The following is a 26,123-nucleotide window of genomic DNA, read 5'->3' as shown; positions in this document are numbered from 1 at the left end:
ACAAGCGGATAGATGAGGATGTGGTGGTACTGGAAGATGCATCCCACATCCTATTTAAGAGAAAGAGGACGGCGTCGAAAGCTGTACTTAGTCCCTACGTCGTCCCTCGGCCAAGAAAGAAGACGATTGTTGTCGATCCTATGTCGACTTGTAATGAGCAACTGAGGAAAGAGTTCAGGAAAGAATTTGCGAAAGGGGCTAAATTTAAAGATGTTCAACTCCCTGATGGTGCTGGAGACCTTAAGTTCTTCACTACAATTCTGAGGTTAAATAAGTGGCTAACTGATGTGGAGATGAATGCAGCAATTTGTCTGCTAAGAGCAAGAGCATTCGCCTACCCTAAGTCGTACCCGGCGGATTTCACCATCTTAGATTGCCAGTTTGGCCCTTTGATTACTTCATACTATGACGATTTTGTTGCTGACTCGGTTGATCCAGAAAAACCAGCTGGCCATACTTTCTCTGACGTCTTTTACCACTACCACTGGGGTAGAGAAGATAAACATATGCCCGGTTGGAGCAGTGTTGATGTTATTTACTTCCCCCTCAACCTCAACAACCTACACTGGGTACTGGGTGTTATTCGATTGCAAGAATGGAGAATTGATGTTTATGATTGCGATCAGACAATTTTCAAGGATGAAGAATTCGGAAAATACATGAAAGCCATTTGTGAGATGTTGCCGCCCTTCCTTCATAAAGCAATGTCTGAAGTTGAAATGGCCAGGTATCCTAACATGATAAATGAAACTTTTAGATTTCATAGAATCCCACACCCTGAAGTACCAAAAGCAGAATGGAGTGGGGACTGTGGCGTTTTTGTATTAATGTATTTAGAGTACCTGACTGCTAAACTTGGTCTAGAACATTGCATATCAAAGAATATGCAAGTATATAGAGAAAAGTGGGCAGTCAGGTTGTACCACCAGATTTTAGAGCCATGAAGTTGTTTGTACACACTGAATTATTGTTGTATATTGTTTTGTAAACACTGAATTATTGTTGTAACATGTTTTGTAAACACTGAATTATTGTTGTATATTGTTTTGTAAACACTGGATTATTTCACGTGTATTGTAATAGGTATCATGAAATTCACGTGGTTGTAATAGGTATCATGAAATTCACGTGTATTGTAATATAATTCACGTGAATTATGTAAACACGTGTATAACGTGTATTATGTTCTGGAATATCCCAATATAATTCACGTGGTTGGGTTGTAATATAATTCACGTGTATTGTAATACGCGTGATTCATAACTCACGTGTATTACGTGTATTATGTTCTGGAATATCCCAATATAATTCACGTGGTTGTAATATAATTCACGTGTATTGTAATACGCGTGATTCATAACTCACGTGTATTACAATATGACTCACGCGTATTGTAATATTACAATACACGTGAATTATATTACAATACACGTGAATTATATTACAATACACGTGAATTAGCATTGTGCAATATAAATGCGTGAGTCACTCACTGTATGGCCAACCTGTATGGAAATATCTGTATACAACTGTCAATCAGCATACAATATTCGAAAACCAACAACAATCAATCAACATACAATATTCGAAAACCAAAAACAATGATCAGTATACAATATTCAAAATTGCACAGACAATATTCATGTTTGTGGCTGAGATGATGGCGGCTGAGATGATGATGCTCTTGCAGCTCTTGCAGTAGAGGGTGCAGGCATTACTGATTTGCATGTTGCCCTGTTGTGACCCTGACCACCACATGAGCTACATCTTCTCGGCACCTTACGAATTTCACCTTGGGATGACCTACGCTTTGTTTGAGGTCGCCCTTTCTTAACCTTAACAGGTGGTTTAAGGCACACTCGTTGCTTGATATGTTCTGGAATATCCCAATACTCTTCATGACAAACTGGATATATTGTTTCCGCATAAGCATTGACCCACATTTCACTTGAGTAATACCTGAAACATAACAATTGAACATGTGAGAAATAAAGTTAGTTAGATAAATTCAATAGCAAATAATCTAAAGTAAACCTTGAGCAGAACTCATAGGCATCCAATCTATGGGTACGGGAAGCAGCCAGGGCATGAGTGCAAGGAAGACCAGATACATCAAATACCCTACAACTACAACTCATTCCTCTCAAGTGAACTTTATAATCAGATTCACCGTCATGGACATAAAACTCGAAACGGTTAAGTGGATGAACGTTATATAATCTGGCCTTCTCAGCTTGATCACGTAAGAACTTTTCATAATAAAAAGATAAACGTTCATTGTGATTGGAAGCTTTTTCTCTTCGACTGTTAAACCAATCTTGTAATGTGAATCTTAAATAATCAGCTAAGATTGATATGGGATACTTTCTAGCTTCCCTACTTTGACTATTGAAGCTCTCGGCGTAATTGCTTGTCATTTGATTGTATCGTTTACCCGGAAAAAATGCACGACTCCATCTCTCAAACCCAATATCTGCCAAATACATAGCAATACGAGGGTCCTTAGCATTGATCTTGTCAAAATGCTGATTAAACTTCAAGATTGTGTATGCTTGAGAAGCCAAACCAAACTCGGCGTGGCAGTGATCGGTTTTGAATTTGGCCATAATATTCATCTTGATGTGATATGTGCACGCACCGTGGTCAGCTTCTGGAAAAACAGCACACAAGGCATTGGCGATGCTTGGGTGTCTATCAGATACAAACACGAGATCATCAACCAATCCAATTGCATCTCTAAGTTTTTGCATGAAATAAGTCCAGGAGTTGTTATTTTCAGAATCAACAACGCCGAATGCAACAGGATAAAGTTGTTCATTCACATCTAATGTTATCGCCACCAATAGCTGACCTCCAACCTTGTGCTTAAGAAAACTGGCATCGACGCACAATACTGGACGACAACAGTTTTTGAAACCCCTAATTGAGCAGCCTAAGGACATGAACATATACCTGAAATGACCGTGCTCATCCGTCTGGATGTCTGTTATGGTACCCGGATTGTTCTTCTCCAACATGTACAGGTATGATGGCAATTTACCGTAAGAATCTTCTACAGTTCCTCGCACCGCCATTAGGGCCTTTTCTCTAGACCGCCAAGCCTTATTATAAGACAACTTTATTCCATAAGTAGTCTGTATGTCTTCCATTATTTTCTTGGGCATGTGGTCATGGTGATGGTCCATGTACTTGCTCTTCATGCATTCCCCAAACACCCATGCTGGTGCTGGCCTTTGATTCTCTTGCCTCGTCACAATTGAACAGGTATGATCTTTTACGAATTTACGAATCTCAAACATTTCCGAGGAATTTACTCTAACAGCACGCAGTCTCCACTTGCAATTCTTATCCAAACATTTCACAACCCAAAGTTCTTTTTTTGACTTCAACACTTTGAATTCAAAATGATTAGTCATGGCATATTTATATAACCTCAGCTGAAGTTCTTTTTTATTCTCAAACAAAGAACCGACTTCCAATCCGATTTCGGTACTTACTGCCTCATGTAAAGGATTTTCACTACTTGGTATGCTACTAGCAACCCATTCACTGCAGCTTGGTTGAGTACGAACAACAACATTGTTTTGTTGTGTACTAGGAACCCAAGAACCGCTTGGATTTGGATTGGTACTAGGAACCCAATCAGAACTACTAGGTTGGGTAATAGGAACCCAATCATCATCAGCATCATCCCCCACATTCAGACGCAAATGTTCATCTTCAATGTCATTTTCAAAGAAAACCTCACGCTGCATCGGGAAGACGTCGGGGTCATCAATTTCTGGAACAGCTACACTTTCTTGAGTTGGTAGTGACTTCTCTACTAAGGATACACACAATGGAGTGCGGTTGTGGACTGAAACTGCTTCATGTAAAAAGAACTCCACATCCACATCTTTTTTTATATCAGTTATATAAGAAAATTTGGCAATCATGCCAGGAGCATTATACTTGGCTTGAAGCAATAAATCATATCTAGATTTGTCAACATCGGTAGCAGAATAAATTTGATCAACTAATTGGGCATAAGTAGAATTTTGGGGAACAATCATACCGCTGTTTGACTTTGCAGAAAAATGAGTAAGATCGTCCGTAGTTTTCCACTCTCCATCAAAGTAAAGAAGTACAGGTACTTGAGCTGCAATTGAAAACAGTTCAACAACATCACAAGAATTGAAAACAGTTCAACAACATTACCATAACCGAGGAGAGTTTGCTCGTAGAGTTTCAGGAAATCCAATGCCGCAACTTTTTACCATAAGTTTGCTTCAATGAATCTAATGGGATAAGAGCTCCCTATCCAATAGGTCCATTGAAGCAAACTTGTGGTTAATTCTTGGAACATTGTATCTCCACGAAACATACCAGTAAACTCTACCTCAATACTAGAATAACAAGATAGTATTGAGTGAAATCAGCTACACTATACCAGCATGCAAACCCTAAACCTTAATACTAGAATAACAAGATAACTCAAGAACTGTGGAACTTTAACAAAAAGGTCTTGTAACTATAAGAACTGTGGAACTTAAACAACGTACTGATAAACAAATTCCAAGACAATAACTCAATAAGACTTTCTATGCACTAAAACAAAGCTAATACCCAAATCAAGGCCTCGTTTGAGGAAGGGTTATTTAGATTTAATCAAATCATTTCAATCATCCACAAATTACCCTTACTTTATTTGAATAGCATTTTAAATATTAAATAAACATACCCATTTTGAGAACGAAGAGTAGTGGGTAAGCTGCTGCTGCTCGTGGTCGAGTTCTTCAGGGTATCGTGGTGTCGTCGTAGTCGTCCGCTGCTGCTGCTCGTGGTCGAGTTCTTCAGGGGAGGGTCGAGTCGGAGTGGCGAAAGCGAGAGAAGAGAGAAGGGGAAATTAAGGATTCGTGGTTTTGTTATAAATTAGGGCACAAAATTAATATATACGATGAAAGACGTGAATTGTTATTCACGTGTTTCATCTAAAACACGTGAATAAACTCACGCGTTTTAATGTGAAATGCATTCACGTGTTTCATCTAAAACACGTGAATAAACTCACGCGTTTTAATGTGAAATGCATTCACGCGTTTCATCTAAAACGCGTGAGTTTATTCACGCGTTTTAGATGAAACACGTGAATAGCAACATTGTTCCTTGTTCCTTGTTGTTTGAGTTATGTGGCGAATATGCGTGAATAACAACATTGTTCCTTGTTGTTTGAGTTATGTGGCGAATAACAACATTGTTCCTTGTTGTTTGATTATACACAATACGCGTGAGTTATGAGGATAAGTTATGATATTGTTAACATAAGTAATAAAGCATAAACAGAAGAATATTCAGTAATATAAACCACCATAAATCATAAATATCCAAATTAAGTATTGTTATAAACCATAAATATCATAAATATCATAAATATCATAAATAACCCATAAATAGAAGAAGAACAATAAGTCTAAACAACTCCAAATTAAGTAAGCAAATGCTGCAAATCACAAGCAGCAACAGATTGAAGCAACTTTGTATGAGGAACAACATGTTCATCCAATATGCTTGACATAGCAGCCGCTGTCTCAAAAAGCCAATTGTCGGGGAGAACATCAAAATCCTTTTCAATTGATTGATACCTGCTGTCTATCTCGAAGTATACTATTATAGTTTTCACATCCCTTGGCTCAGCAAATGGATAATCTGGATTATCCGATTCTTTAATACTACCACCTCCAGCAACTATTAACTCAATGAGATCCTATTTGTAAAGTGTGTTGAAATTCCCTACAAATATAAAAATGTAACCGTCGAACAGTTTCGAACGCTGAAAAACCAACAAAGAAGATAATTTCAGTTATCATGCAAAATAAGAAAAAGTACAGATAGGAGGAATAATACCAAACTCACATTATTCAACAACAGAAGTCTGCCTTTTCTAGGACCACCTTGGGCTCCATGATTATCATGTTTAACCTCATAAAAAAAAAAAAAAAATGTGTATGAAAATAAGGTTCCTCATCAACACAGTTTTCGGTTTTCAATGATGATTTTATCCCTAAACAAATGTGTATGAAAATAATTTTTAAACTAATTTAACAGACATATGTATGAAAATAATCGTGTTAACAGAGACTCACAATCAATAGTAAGGACCCATTTCCCGTTCAGAATTGCCTTCAATACTTTTTGAGTTCGGCCGCATGCACCATTGGGATCAGTGTAAGCAATAACATGAGTTACATCTTCTCTCCACTTCGGAGACACCCTTGCACCAAAAGTGCGAGCAAATTCAACTATCAACAACTGTGTAAAACAATAATATAATGGTTATTACATACAAAACTAGTTAATATGGACATAGTAGAGAGAATAGAACATACATTATTTTCAGGTGATAATTGATTGGGACATAAGGTCATAACAGTGTTTGTTGCCTGCATATTATAAAAAAAAAAGAGTTGAACGAACTGAGAAAACAATTTTATTAACAACCATTTTAATACATACCATTTTGTTGAACGAACTGAGAAAACCACAACGGCAGCTCCTGATCTAAATACTACAATATCCATCATTATAAACAGCAGAATATACATCAATAGCTAACCATACAATATTCATGTAATTGAAAATCAACAATCAATCAGTATATATAGGAAAACCAAACCTTAAACCCTAAATACAACAATATCCATGAATATAAATGGCAGAATATACATCGAAACCTAACCCTAAACATAAATACTATAATATCTATCAATATAAATGGCAAAATATACATCAAAACCTAACCCTAAACCTAAATACATCAATATCCATTAAAAACAGCATAATATACATCAAAACCAAACCCTAAACCTAAATACATCCATATAAATGGCAGAATATACATCGAAACCTAACCCTAAACCCAAATACTTCGATATACATAGGAAACGGCATAATATACATCAAAACCAAACCTTTACCCCTAAATACACCAATATCCATGAATATAAACGGTAAATATACATCAAAACCTAACCCTAAACCTAAATACTTCGATATACATAGGAAACGGCATAATATACATCAGAACCAATCCTTTAACCCTAAATACATCCATATCCATGAATATAAACGGTAAATATACATCAAAACCTAAGTCTAAACCCTAAGCCCTAAACTGACCTGATGATGTTGAAGAACGATGATGTTGGAAGGATCTCGATGATGTTGAGGAACAATGATGTTGAGGAACAATGATGTTGAGGAACGCTGATGTTGAGGAACGATGATCTTGATGGATGTGGGAATGGAAAGTCGGCCGCAGTCGGAGTGGGAGGGAGAATCGGGGAGGTTTTGTTTTAAATTAGGGCCTGAAAATTATATATACGACTAAAGACGCGATTTACCATGGACGCGATTTAATCTAAATCGCGTGAGTTCATCACCGCGATTTAGATTAAATCGCGTGCATGGTAAATCGCGTACATTTAAAAACGCGAATTACGAATCACGCATTTCATCTAAATCACGGTGATGAACTCACGCGATTTAGATTAAATCGCGTGATTGGTAATTCGCGTCTTTGAGCGTAAGAAATGGCGCCGAAGGGGTATTTCCGACATTTCGCAGGGCAAAAGGGCCCTTTTTGCCAACTTTAGTAGGCGGGGGCCCTTTTTGGAATTTCCCCTGTTATGGGGGCCATTTCATCAAATTTCCCGGTGAGCAGCAATTTGTATCTGTTTCTTCTAAACTATTAAACTTAATCTGTTACTTATTTTGAGACACAGAAGAAATGAAAGAATTGCGTGTTTCCTGTTTCTCATCATTTTAGATATACGATTGAAGTCTCCTCGAAGTTGCTTACTGGATCTCTAGGTTTTCTTCTTCATCACCTGCAGTTTGATTAGGTTTTCCAGTTTATTGGTCACCTGTTGATCTTAACCTGTTTTTAATTTATCATGCTTTATTAATGAAAGTTTTTCATTAGATGACTAGGTATTGCAATACTGAGTTATATATTTGTTGAAATAGAATAAGAAAATGGATGAAGGAATAATTTGTTGCAAGCTCAAGTAAGTTTAAAGATAGGTATACTGTCCTCTAATAAATTTGTATGAAATTCTTGTTTGGAATACATCAACTACATAATTTTCCTCTGGTTTCATGAGTTCAAGGTTAAACATAATGTCAAATAAGATGGTTTGAAGAATTAGTAATATACAGGTTTTATAACGATGGTGAAAAGTGAGTCATTTCTCTTTCACATAGTCATATATCGGTTTTATAAGCTTTTTTAAATTGAAAGTGTTGTTATTTTATTTTATGTTTTCTAGACAGATCTATAAAGAGAATTGAAGAATTAGTTGCAGAGTATGAAAATAAGAATTTGCATATGGATGATTTGAATCCTGCAGTATCTAAAGCAATTAATACAATACTACAGGGCCTTGGTTTGTTTCATTTGATTGAGACTCTCATTTCTTTTTTGTTTTGTTAGTCTATTTGAAGTCACTTCAAGAGTGATCCCTATGCAAAGAAGCCATCAAAAAGAGTCTTTTAGCCTTTACTTTCTCTTCATATGAAATTAAACATTTCTTTGCTATGTGCAGAGCTACAAAGTATCAAGATGAGATAGAAGAAGAAAATGAAGGGATTTGTTTTCCATTTATATGAGAGTAAGTATTTGGTTCACATTTCATTGTTTTATGTTTATTTAATGGAATTATTAAAATTATATAATTACTCAGGCTTATTTGGTGGGATGCCCATGGATAAATTCTTGATAGACTCTTGCATTAACTTCAATACTTAGTCATTACTTGTTAGTGTTCATCATTAGAGTTTGGATCATCTAGTGGACTAGAGAAGGTCTTGTTTAATTGCGGGAGAGCAACTTAATGAGGGCAACTTAATGACGTTGGCATACAATCAGGTAACAACAACTCTACTATGACAATATAAACTTAAACATGACTATATAAAATATATGATATTGTCCTTCAATTGTTCTTATATTTGAGGGTCTCTTAAGATATAATAGATAATTGACAATGGAAAATTTGATTATGCACTCCTTCGGTTTGATAGGCTTTATAAGAAATTGAGATTTCTTTATAAATGAGTAGATGAGAATGGAAGTTTTAAAATATCATGTTGCGAAAATTACTAAACATTGTGAAATTAATTGTGAGGTAGCTGTGAAGTTTGATGAAGTAGTGCATGTCAACAATTATTAATTGGGAGTAATTAATTATGTCTTTTCTTTTAAGTTTGTTGGGATTTGAGCTCCATTATTTCTCTGTCCTATAAACAGAATCATCTCCTCGCCACTATAGAGGAATCTTTCACGCTCTATCAACTGTCTTTCGCGAAGAAGGTCCACGTGCTTTATACAAAGGATGGCTCCCTTCCGTCATAGGAGTTATACCCTATGTGGGCCTCAACTTTGCGGTTTATGAATGAATCTCTAAAGGACTGGTTGATCAAAGCTAGACCATTCGGACTAGTTGAGGAGTCTGAGTTGAGCGTCACAACAAAGCTTGCATGTGGAGCAGCTGCTGGTACGGTTGGCCAGACCGTTGCATGCAGATGGTCGGTTGGAAAGGGGCTGCATCAGTCGTGACAGGCGGGGATGGAATGGAAAAAGTTGCACCATTGGAATATAAGGGTATGATTGATGCTTTCCGAAAGACAGTTAGTTCAATACGAGGGCATTGGTGCTTTATACAAAGGATTGGTTCCCAATTCTGTTAAGGTCAGGTTTAAATAATGAATGTAATATTCACTTCTATCTCAAATAAATACAACTTAAATAAATAATTATCTTCAAACACAACTGAGCTGGATTCCCTAAATAATGATATATGATTTGAAGTAGGTAACAGATTGTTTTAAATACAACTATTGCAACTTTCAAATAATTGAGGATAAAAGAATTTTCACTTATAAAGAAACAACTGCCCTTTAGTACAACATGGTCAATTAGCTTCAAATACAGAGATTCACGGTGATCACAAAACATTAAAAAAAGAAAGAAATAGGGAACTAATCTTCTTCTTCATCGTTGGCTGACTGCTTCTGCTTCTGCTTTTTCCATTTGTACGCAGCTTCAAGAATCTTCAGAGTTGGTGCTTGTGTTTCTTCTGGGAACAAATAGTCAATGTATTCTTCGTATCTGTTCATTTTTAAACCAATATTATTCCTCATATCTTCTACCGAGAACAAGCAAAAACAAAACAAAACAAAACAAAACAAAAACATACCCTTCGAGACCATCCTCCGCTCCTATCTGCCGTCTCCTCTTTAGTTTCTTGGGCATCTTCGAACGGACTAAACTCTCATCGCCCAAATCTCCAAATTTGCGTTCAACAACCAACCACTTCTCCAACAGCATAGCTCTCTCTTCTTTCAGTTCCGGGGCTGAGGTTCTAAAATGGTTTATGGCTCTCTCAAATATTCCTGAAAATTCCAAGGGAAGATATATAAATATAAACCAACAAAACACACAATTCAGCATTGGTTGGTTTGTTTGTTTGTTTGTTGCTTACCTCTCCTCCGTTCAAGGCATTTGGCTGAGTCCAGGTTTTCCACAGCAGAAGCCTCAAATTCAGCATAACTAATCCAAACCTTAACATGTTTTGTTCTATCCAAAAGCCTCTCGTACAGTTCTCTAGCTCTTTGAAATTCTGCTTGTGATATTTCATAGTCAATGTATTTCTGCATACAAGTGATACACAAAAATTAGTATATTATACTATATATGACTTTCAAGTTTCAAAAAAGAAAAAGGAATTTATTATTTACCTTCCATAGAGCTTCAGGCATATGGAGAGCTGGTTGAGCAATTGCAAGCTCAAAGATAGCTCTAGCCCTCTCGGTTTCAATTAGGTCTTTCTCTAGCTCTGCATACTTTATCCAACCGTAGCAATTCTCGGGGGACCATTCCAAATACTTTTCATATAGCTTTCGACATCGATCAATGTTTCCAAGGTTTAGTTCTATCTCGATGTACTTGTTGAATATCTGTTTCCGGGTAAATGCAAATTCATATCAAAATTCTAAGCTCCTAAATGCATGGGTTATCCCACCCCAATCACTTTAGCAATCAATCAACCAAGCTAAGTATGTTTTATAAATGATACAAATCAAATGGATGCTTACTCACTTTATGTTTCGGGCATCTTCCAATCGCGTTTCCAAGGATTTGTCTGGCAGCTTTCAGGTTGAGTTGCCTTATTTCAAACTTAGCAGCCATTAACCAAATTTTAGAAAACGAAAACTTTGCATGTGGAATTAAATTAAGACATTCCCTGCAAAATTGTTTTCATTAATAAAAGAGAAATGATTAGGTGAGGGAATGACTTCGCATAATCTTATTCGCTGAAAAAATCAAATAATTTCTCTATTTTCTTCCACTTTTACATTTTCCATTCAATGAAGGTGATGCTAAGTCATTCCCTCACCAAATTCCCTTTCTCTATCGCTACTCTTAATAAAATTTCCTTAGAAGAATTTAGAACAATTCTAAACATAACCCCAAAGTAAAACTTACCTGTATACATCTCTAGTCCGGCTGATATCTTGTGCATCAAGTTCTTCAAATAAAGCATAGTTAATCCTGAATTAGAAATTTAGAAATCAAATCAAAACGAAACAGATAAGAAAATATGAACTGGAATATGATGGAGTTTCATGTTTCATTCATACCACAAATATATATAACGCTTCCAATATCGCTTCTCTTCAGCTGTAGGAACGTTGGCGACAGATCTCTGGTAAACCTCGCGAATTCGATCTTTGTTTCCTGCGCTTTCTTCCAACTTAATGTAATCAAACCACGTGTCGTACTTCATTGGGTTCTTCCTCACTTCATCCTCGTACTGAAACCTTCTCTTCTTCGCAACAATGGCATCCTCTATACCATCCTTATCACCGTATTGCTTCTCAAAAGATACAAATTTTCTATACGGGTCTTCTGCACGCCCTTTTGGGATGTGATCCTTCTGCGATTCCTCCCATTGAGCGTACTTGATCCAAACGCTGTCGTTCAATCGGACGCGGCGGATTTGTCGGATTTCAAGCTCTTGCCTTTCTCGTGCTTCACGGAGAATCTGCTCCGCAGTGATCTGAATCGCGGCAGGAGTCTTATTCTTCACATGGGTGGGACGAGGAAGCTTAACTTCAGTGTCCTTCTTAGTAAGAAAACCTAAGGAAGGGTCTGATTCCTTGTTATTCCCTTCCATCTTCTTCGTTGACTCAAAATTTAGCCCATGCATGTCAAGAACTACAAATTGATAATTAGAAAGAGAAAAATAACAATTTAGAATACCAAAAATATAACTTTCTCCTTATAATTCTATCTTTATTTATAGACTAACAAAAGATATAACTATTTCTATTTCAACCCTCATCAATTTTAGAAATAGAATCCCCGTCTTTAGAAATAGCATCCTCATCTTTGGAAATAGAATCCTCGTTATTCTGAATATTAGATTATTATAAGGGAAATAATATATTATGTTATTATATATTATATTATATTATTCTAAATTATTATTAATTAAATATATATTTATTATGGGATATATATTTATATAATTAATAATTATTTAAAATTATAATGTTATTTCTCTTATAAATTCCTTTTCTCTATCACTCCTCATCGAAATAAGGTATACAAAAATCTAAGGTAAGGTAAAAGTATGCACTTTTTGCATACCGAAATTTTAGGTAAGGTATAAGGTATGGATAAAACATTAAGATATACCGTAACAACTCACTCCTAAATATATATATAATAATTTAATTCATAATTTTTTTTAAAATTTTCAATCACAATATATATTTAATTAATAATAATTTAAAATTTTATGTTATAATTTTTATATAACTTATAAATAATATTAATGTAATATAGATTTAATTAATAATATATTTTTTAAAATTATTATATATCTTTATAAAAAATATATATAATAATTTAATGCAAATATAGATTATAATGTTTTTTAAAAATTATTCTATAAAAATTATTTATAAAATAACTAATACAAATTATAAAATATAAAAATATATAATTAAATTATTACCAGTTTACCGGTTAAACCATTAGAAAAATAGGAAAACCGAAAACCGAACCGTTTAACCGGTAAAAAACCGATTAACTAGAACCGATAGAACCGGTTAACCAATAAACCGTTAAAATGAAACCGGTTAACTATCGGTTCGATTGGGTTACCGGTTTTCCGGTTTTTTTGCATAGCCCTACATATATATATAATTATGGTTAAAAAATAAATCATTCATATAATTAAGGTAATTTTTCCTAATTTATCTTAATTATTTTATCTTTCCTAATATATATATATATATATATATATATATATATATATATATATATATATATATATATATATATATATATATATATATATATATATATATATATATATATATATATATATATATATATATATATATATATATATATATATATATATCTTCTTGTTCAATCCCAACAAATAAGAACCAAAGCCATATATATATATAGATATACAAAAATGTATTTGATCAGAAATAGTTTAAATTATGAATGTATTCATTATTATTGAATCATCTATCTAACCTCCATCAAACAAAACCATTCTTATCAAAACCAGACCAATCTTAGTCAAGAAAAGTTTAGCATAAAACACAAACAACAAGAAGATAATTATAAAAAAACAACAACAAGTAGATAATTTAAGGCAGAAAAAAAGCTTCAAACAAAAGAGACTATCACAAAGGATAATTTTTTTTATATATATAAAAATGTCACTTATGTAAAACTATAGAACAATGGATACCTGAAAAATGTTTAAGAAAGAACATCCTCAACACAACAACTACAAATGCAACCCAACACAACAATTATGAATTCATCTTAAATCTAATCGTCAAACAATAATAGTCAAAACTTATGTTATACAACAAATTAATCAAGATCTAGACCAAACAAAAAGGAGAGAATGAGATATTGATTCGGAGAGATTGAAAGAGATACTTGTATGTGATGCCTCTGAGATTGAGTTTATGATCCGAAATGAAGAGAGAAAGGGGAGATTGATTATGGAATTTGATCGACTTCAGAAAGGGATCAGTTTCAATAAGGGACGGTAGTAGAGAAGGTTTCGAAAAGAGGAAAGAAGAGAAGAAAGAAGTTGCTCTTGGGTTTGCTAATTAATTGGGAAATTGTGATTGGTATAATAACTAATTGGAACTATGACTTCATTAATACCGATTAGTATTAAAACCAATCGATACTATGACTTAATAAACGCGGACAAAATTGTCGCCCATTTTTCTAGAGATATTTTGGGCTATACCAATTGGTATTATAACCAAATGGTATTTTTAATGGTCTTTTACCGATTAAATGTAACACCAATCGATATTATTAGAATAATACCGATTGATTATAATACCAATCGTTATTATTCTAATATTACAGATTGATGTTACAACTAATCGATGGAGATGATCGTCATTTACATTTTCTTTACTAGTGTTACGACTTATGAAATTAGGAAAGAAAATATTTTATGTGTTCAAACGTATTTTAGAGATTTTATTCTTAATTTTGTGCTTGGTTACACGTAAAAAAGGGGCTACCACACAATGACTCACTTGTCTATCACATTACAGTTTTTATTTTAAATTTTTTGTGATTTAAAATAATATTATTCTACACCTTTGTAAGTACTAAAAATCTACACTCCAATTTATAATATTCAAATAATTATTTTTAAATAAATAAGATCAAAATAATTAACTCCGTGGCTAAAAACTTATTTAAAACAATTAATAGAATTAATTAATGTGTTAATTAATCAGATTAATTAAGGATTAAGGCCAAAATAAAAAAATAAAACTATTTGAGATAAATATTGTACACATAATGACTCAAAATAATTTTAGAAAAATTAAAAGACAAAAATAAATTATTTTGATAAATTGTTGTATCCATTTCATCTAAATTTTTTTTATTTAAATTTAAAAATATATATAAAATAAAAAATTGGTAAAATATTTTCCATATTTATTTTAATATTTTGTGTATATATAAAAAGATCAAATTTAAAGCCAAAATGGTGAAAAAAAATCAATTTCAAACAAACCCTTAAGGTTTTAAAACAAAAATAAATTTCTAATCCGGTGTAGCCGAAACCGGGAGAAGAAGCTACAGTCTCAACCGCGCGCGTTGGATCAGCACTGGATTCTCATTGAATGCTCTAGGTGTTTCCATCCAGCCCGCCGCAGCTGAAGATGCGTGCATTCGGGATAAACATGATGAGGAGACAATCGTTAGCTGGATCGCTAACGGACCGCCCAAATACCAACGACGTTAAAAAGGAACACCAAAACACGCCTAAAACAATGTTGTTTTTGCCTCCGGTCGTCTTCATCATCGCGACACAACGAAGATAAGAATGAACAGTCGTGTTAATTTTAGATTTTTGGAACTCCTTCGTTGGTCTATAAAACACGCATTGTTGTTTATGGTGTTTTATGGTTGTGAATTTATCCTTATATAGTTTATAAACTATTTGGATATGATAGAACCGATCAATCGATCTAAATAACAAAAACACAAATTTGAATTTGAAAAAAAACGGGTTTGTTGTTCTTGGGTTAATTCGATCGAATCACAGATCAGAAAGCTTTCCAACATGATTTTAATGATGTTGGACAACTATTTGGATCATGTTTGACAATCCCGATCATGTTTGATCAAAATAAAAATTTTCCAAAATAAATGAAAATTTTGAGTTCTTGATTTGTTCAAAACGAACCGTCAGTGTTCTTATTTAAGTATCAATCAAGTATATCTAGTATAAGGAATATATTGTATAGCTCCTTGCACTTCAAGATAGCCTTAAAATCAAAAACCCGATTTTTGATCATAACTGTTTTGAACAAATAAATCATCATCCAAGACGATCCATACCTTGAGATGATGATCAACATGTTCATGGGAGATTTGTGAAGCTACCCAAACTCTTAGATCAAAGAATTAGAACTAAAAAAATAATTTAAAAAATCTACAATTCTTGAGGACAGAGGCTTGTTAGCCTAGGACTGAGAGATCTGATCGAGGATCCTTGGTCCGGACCAAAACCAATGATCGATAAAAATAATCTAGGACCAATGTTCTTTAGTTAGGACCTAGAGTTAGGATCGATGTTCTTGAGCTAGGACCGAAAAATCTGACCGAAGATTCAGACCTAGGTTCGAGAGGTCTGACTTGGGACCGTGACTCCTAGGACTAACGACTGAGAAATCCAAACCTAGGACCAAGACTCCTAAGACCTAGGACCGAGAGGTCTAACCCTAAGACCGAGGATCTCAGACCCAGAACTGAGACTCCCGAGACCAAGGATCGAGGAACTTAGCTTAGAGCTAGCCCCGGACCGAGAGGTTTATACACCTCGACCGAGAAACCTAGCCCTAGGCTAGTCCAAGACCAATAGTATTATTAACTTTTATATATATATATATATATAAGAGTAATGATACATACAGCACCCTTATACAGCACCTTTACACAGCACCTATCTCATTTGAAAAGAAAGAAAAAATATATCTTAAAAAAATAAAAGAGAGAGAAAAATATTTTCTCTTTCTTTCTAAATGAGATAGGTACTATTCGAAAGTACTGTATAAGGGTATTGTATATATATATATTACTCTATATATATTCTAAGAAGTAGTTTAAGTCTAATAAAGGTTTATTTATTATAAATAAAGGTTTATTTATTATAAATAAACCCTGGCATAGTGGTCGAGAACGTGGACGCTAGGTACACCCTATAGGAGACAAACCATACTCCAGGGACAAAGATACATTCCTATTTGTTTCTTCAATCCTTATAGGTTCCTAAACTTATATTAGGTACAAATTATATCAAAAACTTTATAATAAATGTTATTTAACCCCCAACAAATGTTATAATCGCTACTAATCAATACTTACAAAACTAAAAGTTAACCTACTTAATAAATCATGACAAATTAATTTGATATTTCTTAAAAAAAAGGTTAGTTGGATAAAGAGAGTTACAAAATTTAAAATGGAGACATTCCACATTTACATATTCATTTCACTTACATATAAAAAAAACCTACTTCTTACAAGAATTTCATTTAAATTTTATACCTTTTACAAATAATAATTAGATCTTAGAGATCCATCAAATTATACTCAATTAATCTATTCAGGTACACAAAACTAAAATAAAATATTTTTTTCTTGATTAATCAGAATTATTAACAAATTTGAAATTGATGTTAAAATTATCCTAATTAGATCCTAATTTAATGTATGAGAAATTAAAATCTGAAAGCAGCGGAAACATACCTTAAATTGATGAATCATGAATCTTTTCTTTCTTAGACTTTGCATGGATTGAATGATTCTTTATTCTCCTTCCTTAAACTTTCCTTATATGGAATGATTTTTCTATTCGATGAATACGTCAATAGATTTCTCTCTCTGTTAATGGGGAGACAAAGGAGAATTGGTCGTACTTCAAATGGAGACAATTACCATTACATATAATCAACAATAAGTTAGTTATTATACTTAGGTCATTTCTAATTTAGCCCCTTCATGAAATTAGAAATGTCATTTAGGTATCCTCACTTTATATTAATGGAAAATACACATATAAGCCATAAACTTAATTTCACATTAGATCACATTATTTTGGCTTATATTAAATGACATTTGCACAATTATTTATTATACTAGTGACCCTAAACATTTCAACAATCTCTCACTGGGTCACGTATGTAAAAAAATAAATGTATCAACCATAATGCGCTTGAGGTTTTATGTCATCTCAATCATATCTTGTATAATCAATTTTATCAATTAATTATATCAATATAGGACCAAAGAGTTCGTCGTTGTATTTAAGAACAACTAGAACCAACAATGATCACATAAATCAATACAATTAATTGACAAATTATATCAAGAATGTGATGAATGAAAATTTCATGAAAGGAGATCTATTCATGTCAATTTTCAACTAGTCCTACTTGACTTTAGTGAGATCATACTTTAAGCATAATTATACAAAGTGTAATGAACTGAATAATACTTAATTTCTGATCAGAATAAGAAACTTTATAAATATCTATAAAATAACTAAACCGAAAGACAACCAAACTATAAACTCCCACTGAAGTTAGAGATCGTCGATCTCTATGATACTCATACGAGCAATATTCTCATGAAAGACATTAGGCGATAAAATCATTGTCAATGAGTTTATAACCACAGAGTTTGTACATAAATATTTTATAGAAATCTATCCACTTTGTATCATTTCTTTCATAACAAGAAACTTGATATCAATATTACTTAATTTGATTACTAATAACATGTCACAAATTCCGCTACAATATTGGATGATGCTTAAGTGTTTGTTCGACACTTCTTTAAGAAACGACAAAACCAGCTTGCGAAAAATATAACCCGAAGTGGATTTCATACTATTTTGGCATCCCGTAAGATCAAAGTCAGAATACTCAATGCTCTCAAGACTTTCCGACTTTCTATATGTGAGCATTTAATTCTTAGTTCTTTTCAAATATCTCATAACTCTTGGTTATTTAATGCCAAGCAAAATTTATGACAAACAAAATGTCACCCATATATAAAACCATAAATAGACGTGTACTCCCACTGAACTTGTGATACACAAATTATCAATTAAATTCATCTCAAAATCAAAAGAGAGAATTGTTATTTTGTGAAATTTATGGTATCACTAACGAGACGCTTCTTTAAGTCTATAGATGAATTTCTTTAATTTGAAAACTATATTAATTTGATCTCTCAACACAAAATTTTCTCATTGCAACAAATTGTTTTTTAATGTCTCTATTGAAAAACCCTTAATATTTTTTTTGGTGAAGCTCCATATCAAAATATGCAACGAGTACCATAAATTGTCCTTAAAGAGAAATTCAATTAAACTAGATTGTCATAAAGACACTTGATTTTGAGGTTATTGAGTTTGTACTTAATGAATTTAATAATATTGTCTTGTTACTCTTGGTTTTTTATCATTATCATAAATATCAATAAAATCCTTATCAATGTCAAAATACTTGAGATATAAATCAAATCTTCCACAATAGGAATTATTGATCTAAATTATTTTTAAAGACAAAATTATTTCTCCCCTCAAACTCAACATCTTCAAAAAAAATATTGTAGTCTCGTCTAAAAAAAAATATATCTTTAACTTGACATAATAAATAAATTATAGCCCTTAATCACTTAGAATATTTAATAAACTAATTACTCACATTTATAAACTTAAGTAACAACTAAATTCAAATAATGATTTATCCCATCTCAAAATACTCAATACAACATTAATATCAAGTATTTGGACTAGGGCTGCAAATGAGCCGAGCCGAGCTCGAGCTTGCTGAAGCTCGAGCTCGAGCTCGAACGAGCTTATAAATTTGAACTCGAGTTCGACTCGACTATATTACTTACAAGCTCGGCTCGATTCGAAAGCTTGAACAAAAATTTAATTTTCAAGCTCAAACTCGAACTCGAACTCAATTCGAGCTCGAACTCGAACCAAATTTATTTATAAAATTAAAATATCAAACTTTCATACAAATTAATAAATTAAAACATGATATTTCAAAATTAAAATATGAAACAATCATAACTATTCAAAATTCTAAAACATAATAATTCAAAACATTATTAAATCACCATTACTAATCAAAATTCTAAAACATAAAATTCAAAAATTAAAGTACAAAACTATAAAAATTGTTTGAACATTCAATATATTAATTTTTTTAACTCATGTTCTTCAATCATAACACACGTACAACTTGTACTACCTGCATTCAATAATATAAAATGTTTAATCTTAAAAATAATTAATATAAAAAATAAATTTTAAAACAAATAACTAAAATTTAATTACTTTAAGAGGTAGATACCGACAACAATTGATATGTCTTCTCTTTCTGAAAAAGTGAAAAATTAATTAAATAAATGATAAAATTCAATATATAACATAAGAAATCAATAATGAAAACTTACTTTAATCTTCTTACTATTAGATATTATATATATTTAATTTATTTGGATGCAAATATAATAAGATTCAAACATTATAGGAAGAATATAACTTATAACAACAATTTATTATTATTTTTATATATTATAATATATATTATTAATCTTATAAATTATTTTTTTCTTTAAACATATTATATATAATATATATATATATATTATAATATATATATATATATCTTTTTTTCTCAACATATTATATATAATATATATATCTTTAAATATTAAAGTATATATATTATACTTTTATTATATAAAATATATTAACATTTTTTATCTCTTTCAATATTATATATAATAAACATTTTTTATATATAATATATTAACTATTTTTATCCGTAAATAATTATATATTATAATATGCTAATTATTATATCCATAATATTTATTTTTATTATAGATAATATATTAACTTTTTTTTATCTCTTTTCAATATAAATTTTTATTATATATACTTTTATTATAAATAAAATATTAACTATTTTTATTTCTTTTTATACTAAACTAATTATTATATCTTAATATTATTTTTATTATATATAATATATTAAACCTTATTTATCTCTTTCAATATTATATATAATACACTTTTATTATATATAATTTATTTTTAAAAAATATTTACCTCTTTTTTTTTTTAAACAATCTTTTTTATAACCAATAAGTTTTTATTATATATTCATCCAACCTATGTATAGAATAATCGAAGTCTAAGTTTATATATTCATGCACTGAGTTCACCAATAAAATAGTTTTTTCTTTTCTTTGTTGTTGGATTTCTTTAAGGTAAAAAAAATCAAAGTTAAATAAAAAAATAAAAACAATAGTTATCATTAAAGTGAAAATAAATTTAATTACTTGTAAACCCTCTTCTAAATGAAATCGTGAAGACAAAAAAGAAGAAAATGAATAGATGAAGAGTGAAAAATATGTGAAGACTAAAGAATAAGAGATTAATAGCTAAAGAAATTGTGAAGAATGAATAAAGAAAAGATTAAATGTGAAAAAAACGGTGAAGAGTGAGCAAAGAGAAAAAAGAGTGAGCAAAGAGAAAATAATGAAGGAAGAATGAAAGAGGTGAAGAGTGAGCAAAGAGAAAAAAGAGTGAGCAAAGAGAAAATAATGAAGGAAGAATGAAAAAATAGTCAATTACAAAGAGAAAATGAAGGAAGAATGAAAGTAGAGGCGATTAGATGAAGAAGATTAGATTAGATGAAAATGAAACAAAATGCCATTAGATGAAGAAGATATTAGGTTAGATGAAAATGAAACAAGAGGCTTAGATGAAGAAGATGAGGTTAGATAAAGAGTCATAGATATGTTAGAAATTAGAGTTTTATTATAGATTGTGGGCCTTCATATGGGCTTTGAAGAGTAAGAGATGGAAAAAATATATTATTTGAGTTTTAATATTAAATTAAAAAAATTATATATTATATACTTAGGCTCGAAAAAGCTCGACAAGCCATCGAGCACAAATTATATAAACTCGAGCTCGACTCGAATTTTAAACGAGTCGGCTCGAGCTCGGCTCGAGCTCGGTCAAAGTCAAGCTCAAGCCGAGCTTTGATCGAGCGGCTCACGAGTGGCTCACGAATAGTTTGACTCATGTACAACCCTATTTTGGAAAGTAATATTAATTTCTAATAGTATTTTGGTGTAATGATCAAACATTAATAATAAGAAATGTCAAATAATGAATGTATCTTTTGATGGATTAATTATTCACATAAATAAGACTTTATAATTATTACATGTTTACCACCACAAATATTTACGCAATTTCGTCAATTAATTATCAGCCTTTGGGCTAAATAATATAATCACATAAATTACAAAATACTAACTTTCAAAATTTTCTTGAATAAATTTCAACAAACATTGTCACTTTAGTGATTATTTGTATCAATAATACAATCCAAATAATGAACAATAATATCATTAATTTCAATTTAATGATTATTAATAACAATCTTTATATTATTAAGTTATTACAAATAACTTACCAACTCTTCTTCAACTTGAGCAATCAGTCTACTTCCCGTATGATGTGGGAATTTGAGTTTCTTCCTGTTAACAATATTTGTACTACTGTTTTTTTGAAATTTAAATAAAAAATGAAGTTGGAATAATTAATATCAACTTTTATTTGAATTATGAAACCGTACCTTAAATTTTTCCGTGAAGAAATGGTTGCGACACACAAACTCCCAATCATCTCGATCGTAGTCTGGTGGAGGATTGGCCAGTATCGCCGCCTCGTCTCCTTTATGGACACGGATATATCCCGTGTTCAAATCCGAGCGCCATCTATCCCATATCTGCTTGGCGTGTTCCAATCCGGTCTTTCGATAATTGTCAATAGGACCATTAGTAGCCTCGAACGGATCCTGAAAATAAAAACATTCAAATGTTATAAACAATTATTTAATGATTAATGTATAATTAAGTAATAATTATTACCGTCACATCAGTCCAAATGTAATCCAATTGGTCAACACTTAATGCCTTCCACTTCAGAAGACGGTATGAGATGCCTTCTCACTTTCTAATAACCTTGAACAACATTAATTTAACACATTTGATATCCTTAAAACATTTCGCAATCCATATGATCAAACATTACACAAATACATAGGATAATCAAACATAAACATTTATATACACTTCTCTATATAATCAAACACATTCATGAACATTTTAACATTAAACAAAATCTCAATTTTTAAAATAAAACACACACTTGATTATATTAGTTAGGAGTCTAGATTGGAAAGTAGAAAACCAATTAATTTAACAATTTGTGAAATGGTAATTCCGAGAGTTAATGGTATAACTTTCGGTTTTGATGGGTATTTCCAAAAGTTATACCATTAACTTTCGGAATTACCATTTCACAAATTGTTAAATTAATTGATTTTTAATCTTCTAATGACATTGAACAACATTAATTAAACACATTTAATAACCTTAAAACATTACACAATCTATATGATCAAACTTTATACACATTAATGTAATCATCAAACACAAACATATATATACACTTCTTTATATAATCAAACACAATCATAAACATTTTAACATTAAACACAATCTTAATTTTTAAAAAACAACACACACTTGATTAGATTATTTAGGAGTCTAGATTATAGGTGAAAAACCAATTAATTTAACAAATTATGAAGTGGTAAAACCAAAAGATTATATATAACTTTCGGTTTTGATGGGTATTTCCGAAAGTTTTGAATAAACCTCTCGGTCCTGACCTTAAACATAATATTTTTGGGAAGGGACAAAATCGAAGGTTTATTTGAAAACCTTCGGTTTTGACCATTCTCAACACTTAGAAATTTTTATACTTTTCTTAATCAATGGACAAAACCGAAGGTTTATTTGAAAACCTTCGGTTTTGACCCTTCCCAACACTTAGAATTTTTTCTGCTTTTTTTAATCAATGGACAAAACTGAAGGTTTATTTGAAAACCTTCGGTTTTGACCCTTTACAACACTTAGAATTTTTTCTGTTTTTTTAATCAATGGACAAAACCGAAGGTTTATTTCAAAACCTTCGGTTTTGACCCTTCCCAACACTTAGAATTTTTTCTGCTTTTTTTAATCAATGGACAAAACCGAAGGTTTATTTAAAAACCTTCGGTTTTGACCCTTCCCAACACTTATAATTTTTTTTGCTTTGTTTAATCAATGGACAAAACCGAAGATTTATTTGAAAACCTTCGGTTTTGAACCTTCCCAACACTTAGAATTTTTTCTGCTTTTTTTAATCAATGGACAAAACTGAAGGTTTATTTGAAAACCTTCGGTTTTGACCCTTTACAACACTTAGAATTTTTTCTGTTTTTTTAATCAATGGACAAAATCGAAGGTTTATTTGAAAACCTTCGGTTTTGACCCTTCCCAACACTTAGAATTTTTTCTGCTTTTTTTAATCAATGGACAAAACCGAAGGTTTATTTAAAAACCTTCGGTTTTGACCCTTCCCAACACTTATAATTTTTTTTGCTTTGTTTAATCAATGGACAAAACCGAAGATTTATTTGAAAACCTTCGGTTTTGAACCTTCCCAACACTTAGAATTTTTTCTGCTTTTTTTAATCAATGGACAAAACCGAAGGTTTATTTGAAAACTTTCGATTTTGACCATTCCCAACAGTTATAATTTTTTCTGCTTTTTTTAATCAATGGACAAAACCGAAGGTTTATTTGAAAACCTTTGGTTTTGACAATTCTCAACACTTAGAAATTTTTATACTTTTTTTAATCAATGGACAAAACCGAAGGTTTATTTGAAAACCTTCGGTTTTGACCCTTCCCAACACTTAGAATTTTTTCTGCTTTTTTTAATCAATGGACAAAACTGAAGGTTTATTTGAAAACCTTCGGTTTTGACCCTTTACAACACTTAGGCCTTTTTCGGATTGGGGTTTTTGAAAAAACCTAGAGAGGGAAAAAAGTAATGATTGGTGATGATTTTGAGGAAGTGATGATTATTTTTGGTAAAAAGACTTAAAGGGTATTGATATATATGAATAAAATAAAAAATAATAATTTAAAATAGAGGGTATTTTAGTATTTTGGTTAATGAAATGAGTGATATGATTGTTGAGAAGTGATTGATTGGAAAATTGTTTTGGGATGGGTTTTTTAAAAAACCCAAAGAGAACAAGACCTTTGAATTTTTTCTGTTTTTTTAATCAATGGACAAAACCGAAGGTTTATTTGAAAACCTTCGGTTTTGACCCTTCCCAACACTTAGAATTTTTTCTGCTTTTTTTAATCAATGGACAGAACCGAAGGTTTATTTGAAAACCTTCGGTTTTGACCCTTCCCAACACTTATAATTTTTTTTGCTTTTTTTAATCAATGGACAAAACCGAAGATTTATTTGAAAACCTTCGGTTTTGAACCTTCCCAACACTTAGAATTTTTTCTGCTTTTTTTAATCAATGGACAAAACCGAAGGTTTATTTGAAAACCTTCGATTTTGACCATTCCCAACAGTTATAATTTTTTCTGCTTTTTTTAATCAATGGACAAAACCGAAGGTTTATTTGAAAACCTTCGGTTTTGACCCTTCCCAACACTTAGAATTTTTTCTGCTTTTTTTAATCAATGGACAAAACCGAAGGTTTATTTGAAAACCTTCGGTTTTGACCCTTTTCAACACTTATAATTTTTTCTAATTTTTTAAAACAATGGACAAAACTGAAGGTTTATTTGAAAACCTTCGGCTTTGACCCTTCCCAACAATTAGAATTTTTTCTGCTTTTTTTAATCAATGGACAAAACCGAAGGTTTATTTGAAAACCTTCGGTTTTGATCCATACCCAACACTTAGAAATTTTTCAGCTTTTTTAATCAATGGACAAAACCGAAGGTTTATTTAAAAATCTTTGGTTTTGACCCTTCCCAACACTTAGAATTTTTTCTGCTTTTTTAATCAATGGACAAAACCGAAAGTTTTCAAATAAATCTTAGGTTTTGACCTTTCGAATTTTTTTTAAAACCAAAGGTTTATTTGAAAACCTTCGAGATTACCCCTCTTTTTTTTGTTAAAAATATACCATGTTCTATAATTTTATCAAATAAAGGCAATCTAATAAATAAATGAAAAGAAACCCTAATAACATTAATAAACCAAACCAAAAGATAATAATAATTCATAATTATGAAAGAAAAACACACAAAAATGTAATCATTCGTACAGAAAAGATAATACATAATTAATCAAACAATATAATCTAGAAATTATTAGATGTGAGGGGAGGAGGGAGTGGTTGATTCTGCCTCATCAACAATTCAAGTTGCTGTTCGAGATTCTCCAATTTTTGCGCCATTTCTGCCTTGTCCGCTTTAATTTCAGTAAGCATTTGGTCTGCATCCCTCAATTGGATTTGCTCCAATTCCAGCATCATTTTTCTCACATCTTCCTCACGTGCCGGGACAGTTTCTCTGGTGTACGCCGAATACT

At 31.7% G+C, this 26,123-nt stretch overlaps 1 protein-coding gene across 1 annotated transcript; it reads right to left on the bottom strand.

Moving 5' to 3' along the window:
* Positions 1 to 10,017: 10,017 nt before the first annotated feature.
* On the bottom strand, positions 10,018 to 12,215 carry LOC124924670 (crooked neck-like protein 1). The gene is made up of 7 exons (XM_047464676.1): positions 11,680 to 12,215; positions 11,525 to 11,590; positions 11,138 to 11,282; positions 10,777 to 10,995; positions 10,521 to 10,689; positions 10,236 to 10,431; positions 10,018 to 10,147 (listed from the first exon to the last, which is right to left on the bottom strand). The coding sequence occupies exons 1-7, from the start codon at positions 12,213 to 12,215 to the stop codon at positions 10,018 to 10,020; spliced, it is 1,461 nt and encodes a 486-aa protein (XP_047320632.1).
* Between the last annotated feature and the right edge of the window lie 13,908 nt (positions 12,216 to 26,123).

Source organism: Impatiens glandulifera, chromosome 2 (assembly GCF_907164915.1).
Source record: "Impatiens glandulifera chromosome 2, dImpGla2.1, whole genome shotgun sequence".
Lineage (NCBI taxonomy): Eukaryota > Viridiplantae > Streptophyta > Magnoliopsida > Ericales > Balsaminaceae > Impatiens > Impatiens glandulifera.
The sequence above is the reverse complement of the archived record's forward strand: the minus strand, read 5'-3'. Positions and strand labels throughout refer to the sequence as shown.